General features: G+C 40.8%; 1 protein-coding gene across 2 annotated transcripts in view; it reads left to right on the top strand.

The window, feature by feature from the left end:
* Positions 1–21,132, top strand: part of LOC122790425 (mediator of RNA polymerase II transcription subunit 12-like) — a 224,127-nt gene that overhangs the window by 116,695 nt on the left and 86,300 nt on the right. For both annotated transcript variants that reach the window (XM_044057948.1, XM_044057949.1), the window contains exon 4: positions 1,798–1,836. In XM_044057948.1, the coding sequence (XP_043913883.1) occupies positions 1,798–1,836 (39 nt within the window). The remainder of the gene's footprint in view (positions 1–1,797; positions 1,837–21,132) is intronic.

Genomic DNA, 21,132 nt, shown 5'->3' on the forward strand with positions numbered 1-21,132 from the left:
GGAAGGTCTACAAGAGGGTAGTGTGACCAGCTATGTTGTATGGGTTGGAGACGGTGGCATTGACAAAAAGGCAGAAGTCAGAGTTGGAAGTGACAGAGTTAAAGATGTTAAGATTTGCACTGGGTGTGACAAGGATGGAGAGGATTAGGAATCAGTATATTAGAGTGTCAGCTCAGGTTGGACGGTTTGGAGACAAAGTCAGAGAGGTTCGATTGCGTTGGTTTGGACATGTGCTGAGGAGGGATGCTGGGTATATTGGGAAAAGGATGCTAAGGATGGAGCTGCCAGATAATAGGAAGGCCTAAGATAAGGTTTATGGATGTGGTGAGAGAGGACGTGCAAGTGGTTGGTGTGACAGAGCAATATGCAGAGAACAGGAAGAAATGGAAACAGATGATCTGCTGTGGCGACCCCTAACGGGAACAGCTGAAATAGAAAAAGATTTTTGAGTCTGTAAATATTTTGCCAGAAACATCAAAGCTCAGTTACAACAACAACTGTTGTTCTATGTATATATGATTTTAGGGGTGTGGTTGTTTGGTGTTGCCAGTTGACATTATGAGTCCACATGGGATTTATAATGTTTACCACTTAGTCTGCAGTATGTGTACAATTAGTGCAGCCATTCTGAGTGAATGGACAGCACAAGCAATGTGGTAGGGATGTTATTGGATACAGAAAGTGGGCACTTAGTGGTAACCTTTATGAACCTGAAGTGGGTTTTCAGAGCTGGGTGATTCATTTTGTTTTTTAATTTTTAGTTTTTAAACTGCTTTTGGAGTTTGATTATAGCGTAGTTTTCAACAGTAGAATATCGCAGATGTGGAACAGGACATTTCTGGGTTTACCCTTTTTCTGTACTTGTATGACTATGTAATTAACATGTCTAAATAAGGAGGAAATCTGGGGGGGGGGTCCCCTACAAAAACAATCATATACTTCATTGTTTGTGAACATTTTTAGTGCTGTTATATCTATGATCACATGCTGATGCTAAATAATGGACAACTAACTTTCAATTATAGTTTTGTTTTACTTCAAAGCCTTGCACCATATTGCTGTCTCTCATTAAAATACATTTTTATTTTTTAACTTTGCAGACTGTGTATATATTTTGTTACATATATTTTAAACATAATCAACACTACCCAGTATTATATTAGAGACTAATAAAGAAACTGGGATATAAGGCACTGTGATGCTTTTACTTTGGTAATGGAAGGGTACGCATTTTAAAAGGTCACTAAGCATGTTCCTTCAAAGCAAGTATATAATACTATACTTCACGACATCAAAATGCAAAGCCATATAACTTCTTAAGAATTTATCTAAGATGTGCTTGCTGTATGTGCCATGACTGCAGTCATTAATTAATATGTTTATTGTTCTTGTTTTGATCTTTTATGGCTAAACTGGCCCCCATTGACAATACAGAGAGTTCTGCCTGATGTATACACTTGCTAATAAATATTAAATGTTAGAGTATGCAGTTATGGAAGTGCAATATTTGCTACTGTCATCTGAAAAATCTCCTAGTAATAAGTAATTGCACCCCCCCCCATAAAAAAGACGAGTTTAATTACTGGAATACGCTAGTCCCTTATTTCACGTCATCTGTATTAGCTGTTGATCTAGTAAAATCTAAAATGTCGTCCAGTTTCTAATGTGTAGAGTCAGTGTTAGCCTGTGGAGCTTGTACTTACATGCATAAATAACTCTTTATAAGCATCATGAATAAAATTAGGAATTATAACTTTGGGATAAATGAAGTTTTAATGTTTGTTTTCTTAATTGTAGCACTTATTGACCTCCTGAATGACAAGGAACACCTCCTGAGTGAGTACTAGTAATGTTCATTTCGCTAAAAACTTTATTTTGCTCTACTTTTTACTCAGCCCTCTACTAACTTTTCATTTTTCACTTCATTTACAGATGGAGTAAGAGGATAATCAGCAAATAGTAACTTTCAACCAAGCAAATTTAAATATACAGAAGCCCTTCATTTACACGGACATGACTTCACTATAACTATTGTGAGATGGCTGTGGTCTCTCTTCATGCTTAACCAAGATAACCTAACACGTCCTTGGGTTGATTAGGCACTTCCTTTTCTGAAAGAAGTGGTTGACTCATGCCAATCTCACACTCCAGCACGTCAAGTGCAGAGCCACCTGATTGTTGGACCCCTCATTTGTACTGCACAAGACATGATTGTTCCCACTGTGAGCTGGCTTTGACCTCATATCATGCTTCCCCCTATTACGTTAATATATGCATTGGTTGCTAATCTTACACTCTAGCATTTGGTCTTTTGGGAGACAAATTTCCATTTCTGTACTACTACTTTAAGGATGCATGACAGTAAAGGTGTCAAGCCCTACTGTGCTGAATCACATTCCCATTTCAGTGCTGCTCTTTTAGGGAATAGAGATTGTAATGGTGTTGAGCACTGCTGTGCTGAAACTCATTCCCATTTCTGTAACACACCTTTAAGGAGGAGAGCTTGTAATGGTGTCGAGTCCTGCTGTGCTGAAGCACATTCCCATTTCTGTACCGCTCCTTTCAGGAGGAGAGCTTGTAATGGTGTCGAGTGCTACTATGCTGAAGCACATTGCCATTTCTGTGCCACTCCTTTAAGGAGGAGAGCTTGTAATAGTGTCGACCATTGCTATGCTGAAGCACATTCCCATTCCTGTACCACTCCTTTAAGGAGGAGAGCTTGTAATGGTGTTGAGTCCTGCTGTGCTGAAGCACATTCCCATTTCTGTACTACTCTTTTAAGGAGGAGAGCTTCTAATGGTGTCGAGCACTGCTGTGCTGAAGCATATTCCTATTTCTGTACCACTCTTTTAACTCATTCACTCTAGAGCAGCTCAGAAAAAGCTGCCTGCTTAATTCCACTATAGGAACAACAGTGCAGCCTGAGCTCATTTTCAGAAAATCCATTTGTAATACCATACAGAAAACAAATGATGTTAAGTTGTCTATCTCGCCTTCATTTTTGCTGGTTGGGTTTGGAGCCGATCCTCGGCTCCGACTCGGCCATCTTCAAAAGCTCGAGAGATGCATACTGGCTCGAGGCCACCCAATATCCCATGATGCCTGGTGCTAGATACCCAAATCTCGTTTGCCGCTTCTGCTGCGAGGTTGTCTTACTGGTTCAGGTCATATATTTTCATTATTTACTCGTTTTTTTGATAAAAATTATAGGCTTGTTAGTGTAGATTGTTTATACTAGTTAACCTTTCTATATATATATATATATATATATATATATATATATATATATAAATATGTATATATATATATATATATATATATATATATATATATATACTTGTTGTATCTATAATTCTTTCTTAATCCTTCCCCTATCCCTTCAGAAAATACGTTTTAGTTCGAAAGTTTTCCCCTCCTCCTTCACTTTCTTAGGTAGCCTTTAAAAAAAAAAACAAAACAAAAAACCTTTTAGCTCTTACTTAGTTTTATTTAGCTTATAAATACAATATTGTCAGTTTTCTTGGCTGTGTTTTGGGTGTCTTAACTTAGTGTATGTGGTAGTAGTTACAGCCTAGTTTTTTTGTGTGTTGTCCTTGGTATTCTAATTCTTTTCAGGGATGTCCAAGGATACCAAGGTGTCCGGATTCAAGAAGTGTGACTCATGCTGTCAGAAGATGTCTCTGACAGATGGTCACACTTCTTGTGTCTATTGTCTGTGCGCCGTGTGCTTGCAGGACTCTTGTTTGGTTTGCCATGCCTTCAGCCCAAGAGTCCTGCAGGAGCGTAAAAATAAGTTAATCCTACGTGGATTATTTAAGCAGCATTCAGCCCATGAAGGCCTCTAAGCCACCTAAATCTTCGGCTCCCAGTTCGGACCCATTGATGGGTGAAGCTGTTCCTTCAGCCTCGGTTCCATCCGGATCCGATTTGCCTGTCTCCCAGTCGGTTCTGACTCTTCCTTCGGAGCCGAAGGGGAGTCGAAAGAGATCTAGGTCTCCCTTCCTGGAGTTGATACACTCGGCTCCGAGGTCTCCTCTGCTCCAATCAGAGCACAGTCATCGGTCCCACTCTTCTCGGTCCTCAAGACTATCCGATCATGATGTGGAGAGAGTGGTCAGTAGGCTGTTAAAGTCGCAGGCCCTAGCAAAAATGTTGTCCAGCCCCCCTCATCAGGTGTCAGCTCCATCCATATCTGCAGTTATTCCTCCTCCGACTCCTTCCTTGAGCTCAGAGCCGGAGTTCGTTGGGGTTCGAGTCGTGGAACCTTCGGCACCGATACCTCCTGCTTCGGTTCCATCGTCGGCTCCAATCACTTCTTTGGTACCATCCTTGGAAGGGTCTGGGCGCCGAGATTCCCTCGTCGGCTCTGAGGGGGCGAGTGGCATCGGACCCTTGTCTGACCCCGTTCTCCCTCTCGGAGCTTCAGCGCAGGTGAGCTCGGCTCCTACATTGGCTTCGGAGCCATTCCCCTTGGTGTGGAGAGGGATTCCGGTCTCTTTGGAACAGGAGCCTTCTCGGCATCTGAGTAGGGACGCCTTCGAGGTCATGAGGATTGTGCTGGCCCCTGAGTCAGCTCCACGATCATCCCCACCGGCTCCTCCCACTATGGTGCCTGTGACTGCCTCTGTCCCTCCTTCAGACCCCAAGCATGGGGAACCAACGCTCCAGGGCACCCCTTTGGGTGTATCTTCCTGTTCCGTGGCCTCCTCTGATCATTCAGAGGAGCCACCTCGTAAGAGGAAATGCAAGAGGAAGCATGTTAACTCCCCTGAGTCTTTCACATCAGATACCGACTTGGAGGATTTGGAAGGGTCCCCGAGATCCCCCTCTGAAGATGTCTCCTTCTCAGACATCCTTGAGATGCTTAGGCAGAGGGGGAACTGGACCACCCTAAGCCCCTCCGAGGATGAATCGGTATTCCTGGATGTGTTTGGATCCCGACCTTCCCCTCCTGGGTGTCTCCGCCTTTCGACCCACTGATGTCCGTGGTGGCTCGGAAGGCGTGGTCTGCTCCAGACACAGTGGAACTGACCCCCAGAAGACCTGCTAAATTCATAATGGCACCACAGGATAAACAGTTTTTGACCAAAGGTGTCCCTGTTGATGCCATGGTGGTAGCGATGGCCACAAAGAAGGAGTTGGCTGAAACTTCTTCATCTGTCCATCCCCCTAACAAGGAGTCCAGGACGATGGACAGATATGGGAAGCGGATGTTCTCTTCAGTGACCTTTTCTATGTGGTCTCTGAATTATTTGTGCCACTTTACCCACCTTCAAAGGGATCTCCTTAAAGAGCTTGGAGATACCCTCCAAGATCCATCAGCTGAGGGGGCCCAGGCTAAGGCAGCTTCCCAGCTGGCGACTCTTAATTCAGTGGTGAACGCCTCCATGAGGCTCATTTCTTATGCAGCCAATGGTGCGAGTAGAGCCACAGGCACAGGTGTTGCTCTAATGAGACATGCTTGGATGCGGCTATGTAACTTCACGGAACCTTTCAGAGCGTCTTTCACCAACATCCCCTTTGATGGTTCCTCTCTTTTTGGATCACAGGTGAAGGACACCCTTACCAGGTTAAAACAGGAAGGCAAGACTCTCTCTGCCGTGGGAGTCCATTTTTCCACTCTTTCTAGACCATATCCCAAGGGTCAGAAGAGTGGAAAAATGTGGTTCCGGAAATCTCAGGGAGCCTTGCTGGACACACGTGGTGAGTTCCCATCCAGGGGCAGAGGAGGGAACAATAATAGACGCCGCCCTCATGGCAGAGGGGGTCCGCAAAACCAGGACAGCAGAGAATCCTTCTCTGAGAAGCCCTCCCACCATCCCTGAAGGGTTGCCCAACTGCCCACCTCTGGAGGCAGTCGGGGGAAGATTATTGCTGTACCCAAGAGCCTGGCAAGACATAACGCAAGACAAATGGGTACAGTCAGTTATATCCGGAGGCTACAGAATACCCTTTGTTCGCACTCCCGTAGTGTCAAACAAGTCCCTTCCAGATGTTCCACCCAATCTAAGGGATCAAGCAGTACAAGAAAATTCATAACTGCTAAGAGAAAGGGCCATCCAGCAAGTCCCAGCAGACCAGCAAGGATCCAGAATTTACTCAAGGTTCTTTTTGGTACCAAAAAAGACAGGGGACTAGAGACCCATTCTGGATTTCAGCAGACTGAACAGATCTGTACAAAGAACCAAGTTTCGGATGGTCACGCTACAGTCCATTATGCCCTTTCTGGGTCAGGACAATTGGATGTGCTCTATAGATCTTCAGGATGCGTACTACCATATCAAAATGGACAGATGCTCCAGAAGATTCCTTCGCTTCTGGCTGGGAGCCAGCCATTACCTGTTCAGAGCTCTGCTCTTTGGTCTCACCACAGCCCCTAGGATGTTCACCAAATGTATGGCAGTAGTTACCGCTCACCTGAGACGGCAAGGATTTCAGGTGTTTCCATATCTAGACAACTGGCTCCTTACTGCTACCACCAGGCATCACCTTCTGCGAGCCAGAGACTACACTAGCAAGACTTGCTCCAGACTAGGTATCTCAATAAATTTCAAAAAGTCTGCATTGTCGCCCTGTCAGTCTATCACCTTTATCGGCGCAAATTTAAATACAAAAGACATGCCAATAAGCCTTCCACCAGACAGGGTATTAGTGATTCATCAACATGTACAGGTCTTATTAGCATGCAAGAGAATTCAAGCCAGGTTCGTCCTCCAAACTCTAGGTCTCATGGCAGCAGCGATCATACTTGTTCCTCTAGCTCGTTTTCACATGAGGATCCCCCAGTGGCTGCTTTTCACCCAATGGTCCTTCCAGCAGCTTCCCATGTCTCACATGATTATGATCACAGAAGCATGCAAAAAGCACCTTGCATGGTGGATGGTCTCCACATCAGTACCCCAAGGCAAACCATTTGTACCCCCCCAGTTGCTATGGTTACCACGGACGCTTCCCTGATCGGGTGGGGGGGGGCATTATCAGGGCAGGACAGTCCAAGGCACCTGGCAACCTCACGAGTACCACCTGCATATAAACATCTTGGAGATGAGGGCTGTGCTTCTAGCATTGCAAGCTCTTCAGGACTCTCTTCCTACCGGGACCATTGCAGTTCAAACAGACAATATGTCAGTAGTGTGGTACATCAACAAGCAGGGCGGAACCAAGTCCTATCCCCTATGTTGAGAAGCACTCAGACTCCGGCAGTGGGTGATCTCTTCCCAACAGTTTCTGATCGCAACGCACATCCCTGGGAAGTCCAACGTCATAGCAGACAGGCTGAGCAGAGCAATTCTCATGCATCACGAGTGGTCTCTGAATCAAGTAGTTGCGGACCAAATATTCCGCAAATGGGGCCAGCCTTGCTGCAACCATTTTGCCACCCCCTTCAACAGCAAGTGCAACAAATTCTTCTCTCTCCTTCCACTTCCCGGACATTCCCCCCAGAGATGCTCTAGTCCACGATTGGCCTCAGGGACTTCTTTATGCATTCCCTCCGTTTCCCCTTATTCCAAAACTGATACAGAAAGCTACCATATTGGGTTGCAAAATGATCCTCAGTGCTCCTTACTGGCCTCGACAAATATGGTTCCCGTTCCTGCATCATCATCTTCTCGAGTAGCCTTGGACTCTGGACCCAGTTCTAGACCTTCTGATCCATCAGTCGGGTGAGCTGCACCAATCCCTGCAATCTCTCCAGCTCACTGCTTGGTTGCTCCACTTCCAACCTCAACCAGGCTTCCAGATATCTCCCCGTCTGTGTGGGAAATTATTTTATCATCGCACAAGTCTACCACTGGAAAAACTTACGCTAGTAAGTGGAAATGTTTTTCTTCCTGGGCAGAGACTAAGAGTATAGACCCCTTTTTAGCCCCTATACACCACATTTCGGATTTTCTTGTGGAACTCTTTCATTCTGGGTCTGCTTCCGCTACAATTAGATTTCAGTTAGCTGCAATTTCAAATTTTCACATTGGCCTGTCGGGAAATAATATCATGTCGCATAAGCTATGTAGAGCCTTTCTCAAAGGGACCACTCGGCTCAGGCCTCCAGTGAGAGATCCTCCACCTCCGTGGGATCTAAATTTGATTTTAGCTTCTCTAATATTGCCTCCCTTCGAACCTGCAGCATCTTGTTCCCTGAAGTTTTTATCTTGGAAAACTCTTTCTGGTAGCCATTACTTCAGCCAGAAGAGTTTCGGATCTGCAGGCTCTTTGTACCCGTCCTCCATACCTAGTGTTCCACAATGATAGTGTTGCTCTCAGGACTAATCCTTCCTTCCTTCCTAAGGTCTCTTCAGAAAATAATTTGAATCAGTTCATAGACCTTCCTGTGTTTTTTCTCAACCAGTCCAACAGGGCGGAATATAAGTTGCATCAGTTACATGTTCACAGGCAACTATGTTTTTATTTACATAGAACTAAAGATATCAGGAAATCAGACCAACTTTTCCTTTCTTATGCTGAGGGTAAACAAAGTCTTCCAGTCTCAAAAGTAACCTTGTCCAGGTGGTTGACTTCTATCATCACATTTATCTATCAACTGAGGAATAAAGAATTACCTGTTAAACCAAAAGGTCACTCCACCAGGGCTTTAGCCACTTCTGTGGCCTTTCAGGCTAGGTTGCCCATGGAATCTGTTTGTGCTGCGGCTACATGGGCCAACCCACATACTTTCATTTCGCATTATAAGTTGGATGTGATTTCCGGAAACAGAGCAGATTTTGGTTCCACTGTTCTGAAGAGTTTGTTCCGATGAGCCACCCAGCATTTCAGGTGCTAGGGACGCTGTCCCAACCAGCAAGAATGAAGGCGAGATAGACAACTTAACATAAAGAAGTTATGTACCTACCATAACGTTCCATGTTAGTTGTCTTCTTCTCGCCTTCTTTCTTGCGTCCCACCCTCCATCCCCCTATCCTTGTAGACCGAGAAGAGTTACTTATGTTTTTTTTCACTGGCTGAGTCTTCTCTGGCTATTCCTTTCTGTCTAGTAGCCTCTCTGGACGTTTTATATATTCCAGGATAGGATCCTTTCCTTATTATGTCTGCAGTTAGACTTACCAAATGAAATCTGGGTATCTAGCGCCAGGCATCATGGGATATGGGGTGGCCTCGAGCCAGTATGCAGCTCTCGAGCTTTTGAAGATGGCCGAGTGGCTCCGAACCCAACCATCAAGAAAGAAGGCGAGAAGAAGACAACTAACATGGAACGTTATGGTAGGTACATAACTTCTTTTTCATAACTCTTTAACTATAAGAGGTAGACTAACAATGTAAATGCAAAAGTTGTTCAGCAGACACTGACAGTGTAAATGTTGATAGTGCGTATCAAAGTCATTATTAAATATTTGGCAAGGAATGCTATTGTGCATATTTTTTACCTTTTTGGAAAAATAAAGCACAATATCTTGGTCAGTGTACCACTTAGACCCATATAATTTGTATTTAATTTGTTTGTATGAATGTCAGCTTTAAAATGATACCTTAACCATTACTGTGTGATGCTCCTTTATGGAGATATTCACAGAAATATGATTAATATAATATTTCTCATAACTGATAAACAAAGCATAATATCTCATCATCTGTAACAGACATAAACTACATATCAGTGTAGAAGTTGTGTGTCTCAATGACAGTTTCAAAATGATGCATCATTTGTGTCATCAACATGCTCCCTTGAGAAGATTATGAGCATAATAATAAGTATTGGAAATGTATAATTTTCATAATCCTGCAAGACTAAACAAACTGTGATATCTGTACATGTGTACAGTGCACAGACACATTTCTTTTACCATGTTGTAAGGAGTAACACTGTCTTCAAAATGAGGTATTACTTGACACACTGACATGTTCCATTGCAAAGTTATTTACCAAAATATGAAAAAAAAAATCATAATTTCCATAACCTAAATCCTAAACAAACTTTGATATCTGTACATGTGTACAACATACAGACACAGTTCTTTTACCATGTTGTAACTATTAATACTGTCTTTTAAATGAGGTATTACTTAGCACATTCAGATGCTCTCTTGTAAAGTTATGTACCGAAATATGAAAAAAAAAAATCATAGTTTCCATAACCTAAGTCTGAAACAAACTTTGATATCTGTACATGTGTACAACATATAGGCACAGCTCTTTTACCATGTTGGAACTATCAATACTGTCTTCAAAATGAGGCATTACTTAACACATTCAGATGCTCCATTGCAAAGTTATTTATGAAAATATGAAAAATAAAATCATAATTTCCACAGCCTAAGTCCAAAACAAACATTGATATCTGTACATGTGTACAACATACCGGCACCATTCTTTTACCATGTTGCAACTATCAATACTGTCTCCAAAATAAGGTATTACTTAGCACATTCAGAAGGTCCCTTGCAAAGTTATTTACCAAAATATGAAAAAAATCATAATTTCCATAACCTAAGCCGGAAACAAACTTTGATATCTGTACATGTCTGCAACATATGGGCATAGTTATTTTACCATGTTGCAACTATCAATACTGTCTTCAAATTGAGGTATTACTTACCACATTCCATATTGCAAAGTTATTTACCAAAATATGAAAAAAAATAATAATTTCCATAACCTAACTCCCGAACAGACTAATATCTGTATCTGTGTACAGCATTCAGACTCAGTTGTTTTACCATGTAGACAGATATCATTGTAAATATACACAATCTTGGTGTAGCCAGCATATTGCTGAATGGGTACGTGTAAAGAGAAAAGACAAAGTAAGGACCGCCACTCCACTAATAAACCCAGGACAGCCATGGAACTTCAGTGGCATGCAAGGCCATCTGATCTGTCTGATACCTGTGCTGGCTACTCACTCAGACAGCTGATACCACTACAGTCTCACAACCTCCTTCAGTTTCAGCAGTCTGCCTTACCTGTGCCTTTTCTCTTTACATGTATCCGTTCAGAAATGGACCTAAGGGATCAAGTTCTGTATTACTAAGCCTTTCCTGTCATCTAAACTCTACATATGCCTGATAAAAGAAGAATAAAAAAGAGGTATTGCAGGATGGTTACTGACATATTCGATTGTACATGGTAGCACTCTCCTGAAACAGTCCTTTCTCAGCATCTTCACAAGCTCTTTACCACAGTTATTTGTCAAACTCAGAAAAATATCATATTTTACACAACACAACTCATAATAGAATTTTACTTACCATACTGGTCCTACTTGGTCATGGGTGCTTTCCATTCTGCTCACAAGCTACCAATCCTGCATAGCTCTCCTCAGGCCATTGTGGAGGTCAGTCAAGAACAACGCAACGCCCTCCTCAGTTAGGTGAACGCCATCCCTTCTGAACAGGTGAACATCTTCTACGGTGATGCTGTCATGGCAGATTGTAGATCAACCGACCCTGTCCATCAAGCCATGTATGAACCCATTCTGTAAATGTCTGGCCTTGTGCACTGGATGTTGACTGTTTGCTGTTTTCCATATCTGGCGAGGAATTATGTCAGACCACACAAAATGACAGTGTGGCTACCATGACTGCAGGTGTTCAAAAATTGCTCTGATTTGAAACTGTAGCCTTCCAAGTGGTTGATTGATGATATCATTCTCTCCAATGTGCAGCACAAGGATGTTGGGCTCAAGATAGGTGGAACACTTCTCTTCCAACAACTGCAGTACTCCACTCCAATGCATACCTCTTCTTGCAATCCAGTATACCTTCACAGTGCATATGGGGAAGCTCAAGTTGTAGTGGTTTTTAGTTATGGAGGCATAGCTGGCAGTCCAGTGAATGTAGGAATGGCCACATACCCACACTCTCACTTGTCGTTCTCCTGCTCATGAAGCCATGTCACTTTCATAAGGAGGAAGAACCTACACAGGAAAGAAAATGCAAACAAATTACTACTGATGTTTAACAGATGTATTGGAATACTACATATATATGTATATCATATGCATTACCTGGTTAGACCATCCAAATCTTCCCTCTTATCCACAGGGGCATTATTCTTTTCATAAGGTACATAAGTGGTGCTGACGCCGCAGTGGTACATACCTACCACTCATGAAAACACCAAATTACACACAATGACTGACAAGGGGGCACAGAAAGTGCACATGTAAACAACAACACAGATGAATAACAGTGACAGCTGCTGAGAGTTTTGCCTGAAAAGTGATAATGACTCAGTGCTGTATTGTAGCTGCACTGTGATAATGATGTGCAACATTATGCATGCTCAGACACGGGTGATAATTGCTGCACATACTATAGGCATTCATTATATCACCTGCAGCTGTTATGTAACACAGACTCGTTATCATCAGTAAAGAGAAGACCTGAGTAATTCAGTGAAATAGTATAACATTTAGATATTCAGCCCTTCCTCCCAGCTAAATTCCACAAATGACTGACAAAGCCAAGAAAAAAAGCCAAAAAGATACGGTAGCTCCATGTTTGAAATAGTCAGCAAGTAAGTCAGGAGACATCTATAGGAAATCCACCAATATCAGTCAATATGCTCAATATCTGCAAAAGAGAAAGATAGGAAATCCACCAATATCAGTCAATATGCTCAATATCTGTAAAAGAGAAAGACAGGAAATCCACTAATATCAGTCAATATGCTCAATATCTGTAAAAGAGAAAGATAGGAAATCCACCAATATCAGTCAATATGCTCAATATCTGTAAAAGAGAAAGATAGGAAATCCACCAATATCAGTCAATATGCTCAATATCTGTAAAAGAGAAAGATAGGAAATCCACCAATATCAGTCAATATGCTCAATATCTGTAAAAGAGAAAGATAGGAAATCCACCAATATCAGTCAATATGCTCAATATCTGTAAAAGAGAAAGATAGGAAATCCACAAATATCAGTCAATATGCTCAATATCTGTAAAAGAGAAAGATAGGAAATCCACCAATATCAGTCAGTATGCTCAATATCTGTAAAAGAGAAAGATAGGAAATCCACCAATATCAGTCAGTATGCGCAATATCTGTAAAAGAGAAAGATAGGAAATCCACCAATATCAGTCAGTATGCTCAATATCTGTAAAAGAGAAATATAGGAAATCCACCAATATCAGTCAGTATGCTCAATATCTGTAAAAGAGAAAGACATCTGAATAATTCCACATATAACTAATGTAAAGCTTGCTGCTAGCAAACAATTGTATATTTCAGTGTTTCATCTACAAATGCAATGCCTGCTGGCAGTATTGCAATAGGGAATGGATGAAAAACTGAAAACAGGTTCATAGTTACCAGGTATGTCGTACAGGAGGACAAACTCAGGACTGCAGCAGCTCTGTTGCAAAGAAAAACAATAATGACAATCCTACAATATCCAGTATATGTCAGTACCAATAAAAGCAACTCATAAAATTGCTATTGCTTCCATTTATATCTCACCAGGTAATAACATCCCCATCTTCGAACCTGTGCTTTCTTGAATTTCACAAAACATACCCTATGAAACAGTCATACTTCTTCTTCTCTTTCGGCTGTTCCCATTAGGGGTCACCACAGCGGATCATCTGTTTCCATTTCTTCCTGTCCTCAGCATATTGCTCTGTCACACCAACCACCTGCATGTCCTCTCTCACCACATCCATAAACCTTATCTTAGGCCTTCCTCTTTTCCTCTTACCTGGCAGCTCCATCCTTAGCATCCTTTTCACAATATACCCAGCAGTCATACTCGGTGATGTAAATACAGATAGGAAAAAATAAGCAAAAAATCTCCAAACCTCAGCATAAATCTACATGGCTTTAAGCAACTAATCACAATCCCCACTCTTGAGCAAAAGCACTAATACCAGCACTACCTTACACTGGACCCTAATAACTTAGCTAAATCTATACCACAACTCCTATACTCTACCCGATACCATAAGCCACGCCCAGTCTTACTTATTAAAAGACTACTGCAAATTAACCACTTTGGTTTGGTGGTTATATGTACTACCCCATGTGCAGAACAAGAGCAAAACTGTTTAAAGAAGCAAAATTTATTAGTAACAGGACATGCAAAAATGTTAGACTTCAAAATATAACAACAGTAGGTGCATTACCATAAGGATGCATACCCACTGATAACACCTACAAGGACTATAATTCTGTACTCCAAAATACATATCCAGTAGTATTCCACTTTTTAAAATAATTTTGCAGACACAGTCACATGAAGTATTAATATTAAGATGGTATAGCATTTATAAGGCATTTCAAAAGCCACGTTCAGCAAAAATTAAATTATTATTTTTAATAAGAGCACCCTTTATTTGCCAGTGTGAGGAGAGACAGAGATCCCTTAACTTATGTATATCAACCGTGTGATTATACGAGTGGGGAAATGTGTAACTTCAAGGAACATTGAATAATAAACCTCTTTACATAACTGCCTGCTGTCACAGTCCATATCATTTTACCAAATTTCTTGGCTAGGTAAAGCTGCACTAACTTCTGAGTGTCATACTCCCTGGCCATAAACATATCAAAGGCTTGATTAAACCCTGTCATAATATTTGTCTATGACACTGAACAGCTTTGCCATTTTAAACTGGCATTTTTGAATAGTTTTAACAGTACAGCATATGTGAAACCTCTGAGCATGAAACACTGAGTTGACATGAGGAGGTTTTGTAAATACAGAAGAGGGCAAGGCACCATTACACTTTAAAATAAAAATGAACAGCCCTGAAATAAAAATAAAATATGATTGAAGGAAATCACATCAAACATATTAAGCATGTACTTTAAAGGCCTATATATTTTTCAACAGAACCCTCCTTAAAGCTTTATACTCGCCAACTAAATTTGGCTTTATTTTTTGGGAACACTTTCATTGACTGTTCCGGAGAAGTATTGCAACGGAAAAGGGTTATTATACATTCTCAAACCGCATACACACACTCGTCATTCATTCCTTAACAGTTCACTCTCCCATACACACACACAGGCACTTCTACATTCATACACACACTCGTCATTCATTCCTTAACAGTTCACTCTCCCATACACACACACAGGCACTTCTACATTCATACACACACTCCTCATATGTTCTCTCAACACACAAGCAGGCACTTCTACATTCATACACACACACACACACACACACACACACACACACACACACACACACACACACACACACACACACACACACACACACACACACACCATTCTCTCCACACGCACTTGCAATCAGTGCACAAAAAAACACAAGAATCAAACACACTACCCTAGCCTACACAATGTCAGCTTACCTTACCAGAAGCAAAATCAGTTTAGCAGTAAGAAGCAGTTCTTGGCACCACAGAAGAAAAACAAGGAGAGCTTCCAAGCAAAAAACACCAAATGGGTGTCTCCAATTGTGATCAATAAATAGAGGGATCCAGCAGCAGGTAGAATCTGCAAATATCAGAAAAAAGAAAGGAAGTACCTGCTGCTGGACCCTCTATTTATTTGTGAGAACAAAAGAAATTTAGATTTGGGGTGGAGGTGTTATGCAAGTGGTGGCTTGGATTGCATTAATCCGATTGGCTGCCACCACTTGCATAATCTACTGCTTTACAAGCTGATTTTCTTCAAAAACTTAAATGTGAGCAGCATGTATAAAACACACTGAATCATATGTGTATAAGGTAAATAAGTTAGAATACAATTTAGGCATGTTTTACACTCTGCTTACATTACAAATCTACATTGCAGTTGGGCACACCAGTGGAAGGTACTTGAGGGTAACAGCTTGCAATTCCTATTGTCTCACAGCACTCTTGGTTGTAAGCACAGAGGCACTGTGAAATGGTACTTGGGGTTAATGAGTTAAGGAGGAGAGCTTGTAATAGTGTTGAGCAGTGCTGTGCTGGGGTACATTCCCATTTCTGTACTACTCCTTTAAGTAAGAGAGCTTGTAATGGTGTCAAGTATTGCTGTGCTGAAGCACATTCCCATTTCTGTACCACTCCTTTAAGGAGGAGAGCTTGTAATGGTGTCAAGTATTGCTGTGCTGAAGCACATTCCCATTTCTGTACCACTCCTTTCAGGAGGACAGGTTGTAATGGTGTCAAGTCCTGCTGTGCTGAAGCACATTCCCATTTCTGTACCACTCCTTTCAGGAGGACAGCTTGTAATGGTGTCGAGCACTGCTGTGCTGAAGCACATTCCCATTTCTGTACCACTCCTTTAAGGAGGAGAGCTTGTAATGGTGTCGAGTCCAGCTGTGCTGTAGCACATTCCCATTTCTGTACCACTCCTTTAAGGAGGAGAGCTTGTGATGGTGTCGAGCACTGCTGTGCTGAAGCACATTCCCATTTCTGTACCACTCCTTTAAGGAGGAGAGCTTGTAATGGTGTCGAGTCCAGCTGTGCTGTAGCACATTCCCATTTCTGTACCACTCCTTTAAGGAGGAGAGCTTGTGATGGTGTCGAGCACTGCTGTGCTGTAGCACATTCCCATTCCTGTACCACTCCTTTAAGGAGGAGAGCTTGTAATGGTGTCAATCACTGCTGTGCTGAAGCACATTCCCATTTCTGTACCACTCCTTTAAGGAGAGCTTGTAATGGTGTCGAGCACTGCTGTGCTGGGGTAAATTCTTCTTTTTGCACTGCTCTTTTAAGTAGTTTGTAATGGTGCTGAAACAAACAATGCTGATTACTTTTCATCCTTGTGTGGTCTGTTACTGCCATCAGGTCTGGCTCAGGACACCTTGCAGTCAATGCTTATTTTTACCCCTACCCCACATGTCACAGTGGTTGTTTATTCCTGCCTGGGCATCCCATCCCTATGATATGTCTGTTTTAGGCAGGTCATCAGCAATGCATATGGAAATAAACTATGAGAACAACTCAAATGAAAAATATTTATCAGAAATGTTTCTTTTCCTTTTCTTTTTAATAATGGCTGCAATTTAAATAGCAAAATTACAACTTGCAGATGTGATTTTTTTTTGTTTTGCATTTTTCTTGGGGAAACATGAGTCAGGTAAATATTGATATGAAGTCAGATATTCATTTTAAATATTTTGACTGTTTTGTGAATCACACTAAATTATATAACTTTTCAAGTCATGCTAAAATTTCAGTCTACATATGTAGAATAATTTTAGGTTTCATGATTAACTACTGTTCAACATTTATATATACCAATATTAAATATTCAAAAAGACACACAAAAACTGAATTTCTAATATAATTTTAATATATCATTTTTTATATATATCTTGTATTTCCACTGTATAACTGGTTACTTATTATGTTTGTGATAGTTACAAAGAGCAGCAGGAACGCATTTCCATTCCTGAAAGACAGCATTTTTGATTAGTAGACAGTTTAGCAAATTAGCTTTTTGCATACACTCTTTATCTTCAAATTTATTAATTCTCATATTCACTAAAGGAAATGGGAGACTTCAGATGGAGTCACTGTCTATTTCAAATGGCGATCCCGATTTCTAGAAAATTGATCAGAGAAGAAGGAGACTAATAATGGGGTCTAATGACCTGTTAATCACGAAAAGATACATATTCTGGAAAAAACTAAGATGTAAACAGAAAAACATTCTGGAAACACTAAGAATAAAAATACCAGTAAAGCAAACAGCCTCACATAGTGACACATCCCCATGATCAGAAAGGAGTTGCTTGTATTAGCAAACAGGTCCAGATCCAGTTAAAAAAACAAACAAGATGCAAAAATAGTCACAGATCTTGGCAAACAGGCAAAAATCCAACTCACAAATCGCATTCCAGGTACCACACATATGTATTTGAACAAACACTGATTGACGAGATAAAAAACAAAAACCAGGTCAAGTGCTTTCGTCCCTAGTACTTGGGGCATCTTCAGAAACCCGATTACAACGTTCAGTTTCCGTTTATAGACCCTTCACTTCCTCAATTAACCGATTGCCTTCAAATTTAAAGTCACAGTGTGTCAAAATGCAAAACATAAGCTCTACTTAATGAATGATGAATAGTACAAATAGAAATAATCACTGACAAAATATACTACACCCGAAGAAATAGAAGATTATAAGATAAAATATACTATTCGCAGTTTTTAAAAAAGGAATACATACACTTAGCAAATTCAGAAACTCTGAACATAGTCCACCAGCTAAACTCTGTAGAAAAGGTAAAATGTACTATTTGCAGTTTTAAAACAATACACACACTTAGTGAGTTCAGAAATTGTGAACATGAATCCAACAGATAAGGTCTGTATGAGTAAAATGTTAAATCATAAAAACATTGTCACAAACTAAGAATACAGAAATCTTATGTACTTTATCTAGTGACACTACACTTTCTCAAGGTGAGTTAAAACCTATCCAAAACTAACAAGTTAATCACCACCAGTATCAGATTTATAAAAAATGTATGAACAGAAATGTGTTTGCAAGTAAAAACAATACAAGTCTGTGACCCATGAGAATAATTAATCCTAAAACTACTGATTTTATAAATCCAATGCTTTTAACCTCAGTATGGGGGCAATAGAAATGTTGTCATTAATCCCTGGTGCAGTGGTTGAATTGAGTCTCAGCTGCCACATAAGTTCACTTTCTTCAAGTTGGGCCCTCCACCAACCTCCATTAGGGCTTGTCTTTATAACATCAAGAATGGCAAATTTGTAAAACTTAAAATTAGGTCATGTTAGGGTGTGTTTATATAAAGCATTATTCAGGTTGGCCTTAGCAATTGTGGATCCTTTTTCTAAGATTTCTTTCTGTCTTGCCAACATAAAAATAATTACACCCTTAGCATATAGCCAGGTAAAAAATGCCTCTGGTGCTACAGTTCCCTTCCTTGAGATAGACTGTGGTTGGTGGGCATACACCTTCAACCAGTTTACTCTCTAAAATAAAACCACATTAATTACACATCCCACAGCATGTTGTCCCTTTGCCATAGATGCCAAATATTAATTTAAGATTCTTTCCTGTTTTATAGATAAAGGCTTGGGTTTCACCTAACATCAAATCTGGGTTACTTCTAAAAATAATCCATTGTCATCCGCTTTGCTAAAAACTCTGCACCAATGAACTATCACATAGGTGGCAATCTACTTAACACCGAAAGTGTGATAAGAGACCTTGGGACCCAGGTGGACAGTAGTCTCTCCTTTGATAATCACATCGCCACAGTGGTCAGGAAATTCTTCTATGTGGCACACCTCATCACAAAAGGGTTCTCATCCAGGAATAAATAGTCAGTTTCCTTCTACTCATCACTCATTAGACCCATTATAGAGAACAATGCCCCTTTTGGTATGTACCTCACAAGACATCTACAATAACTGGAAAGGCCACAGAAGTACCTCACAAAGAGGATTACTGGCCTCAAACAGATGCCGTACGCTGACCGTCTCAAAAATCTCCAGCTGTACTCCGTCGCATATCGCCTACTCTAAGGTGGTCTCTGCCTAACATACAAAGTTATGTCAAACCCAGAGCTGTTGGACATGCTCCACCTAAAGAAATCCCAGTCCCTCCGAGCTACATGCTCTAGGGACCTAAACCTTGTCACCACAATAAACAGAATATGCTGGAGGGATAGAGGGATAGAGTCCTGTCCCAGAGACTCCCCATGCTCTGGAACAAGCTACCCATTTATATCAAACAAAGCTCCTCATTAGCACTCTTCAAGAGAAATCTTGAGTGGATGGAAAATAGGAAATTCACCCCTGGGATCACTTCTGTGACTCTGCTTGACAGGGGCACAGGAAAATAAGTTTCTTGGGTGGCGAAAGCCAGGGAACCTTTTTGGCTAGGCTTATTAAGGCCCTTGGGCCAATAGCCTAGTACCTACCTATGAATCTATAAATAAGTGTGGTGCCTGGAATGAGATTTGTGAATTGGATTTTGCCTGTTTGCCAAGATGTTTTGTGTCTTGTTTTTTATTTTAACTAGATTTGGGCCTGTTTGCCAAAACTAGTGACTCTCTTCTGATCTTGGGGCTGTGTCACTACATGAGGAGGTGAAATGTGTAAAAAGGAACAACAAAGGGATCCAGAGATTATCAGTCATTCCCATTTCCCTCTGAAAACGTGATCTGCTTGGTAGGGTCAATCCATTTAACCTAGTTACCAAAATGCTAACAACTAAAAAATAAATTAATTAATTCCTTAGGCAAAAAATAATAGCAAAAAAGGAAGGCCTGCAGAAACATAAATAAACAATAGCTCATAAAGATATCTCAGTATAACCTGTTCAAATATCCTTAGCAACCTTAATACATCCGCAGTAATGTGGTCTTGCAAGACTTGCTAGACACTTTATATAATCTGTGTCAAGGTACTGTCTTAGAAAAATTAAATATGCTAATGGAACTTTCCCGAACAAACTGGTCTGTAATATATAAATGAAATGGAATCAGTACTACAACCAGCATGTTCACCAAAATATTTTTTCAACAAGAAACATCTTTATTAAAATGCAGTGCATGACACAGGGAAGTATACATTTATATAAATGAAAACAAACCATTTTGACATAATTTTAGTTGCAAACATTATTCATCACAAACCATTTTGACATCATTTTATTTGCAGATATTATATAGCGCTTATAAGCTATCCAGTCACTGTCAGTCAAACGTTGCATAGCTCATTCAAGTCCTGCCTTCTTTTAAACCTCATTCTTGCCCTGTATGTCTTTTTCCCCACAATTCCCATTTTTTTCTATGTAAGTTGCTTCTACCCCCTTCTAAAGATCCCAATTTCAGTTGTTTTATCTCTGTTAGTATATTCACTACTAGTACAGCTGGTTTAGGTAATATTTTCACCAATATTTTGAGCAATGTTAAACACAAAATATTTTCCCTCAGGACAGTAGAAATTATGGCAGAACCATGTCACTGGAAAAACCTAATGAGCTAAGGGCAGAACTTACAAATAGGAATGCCATTTGATAAAAGTGACACACCACTGCAGAAGCTGTTTCCATCAGGTTCAAGTAGTGGATTGGGTGATGGAGAAGCCAGCAAATAGATGAGAGGAGTGAGGTGGCCTTGTCTGCTCACCTTTTTCAGGAGGAGACTGAAGGACATGTGATAGGGCATATCTCCATCTAATGAATATCTCTTCTACGTAGGGGACCTAGCAAGAGATACCTACTTAA

Source organism: Protopterus annectens, chromosome 16.part0 (assembly GCF_019279795.1).
Source record: "Protopterus annectens isolate FY-2018-M chromosome 16.part0, PAN1.0, whole genome shotgun sequence".
Lineage (NCBI taxonomy): Eukaryota > Metazoa > Chordata > Ceratodontiformes > Protopteridae > Protopterus > Protopterus annectens.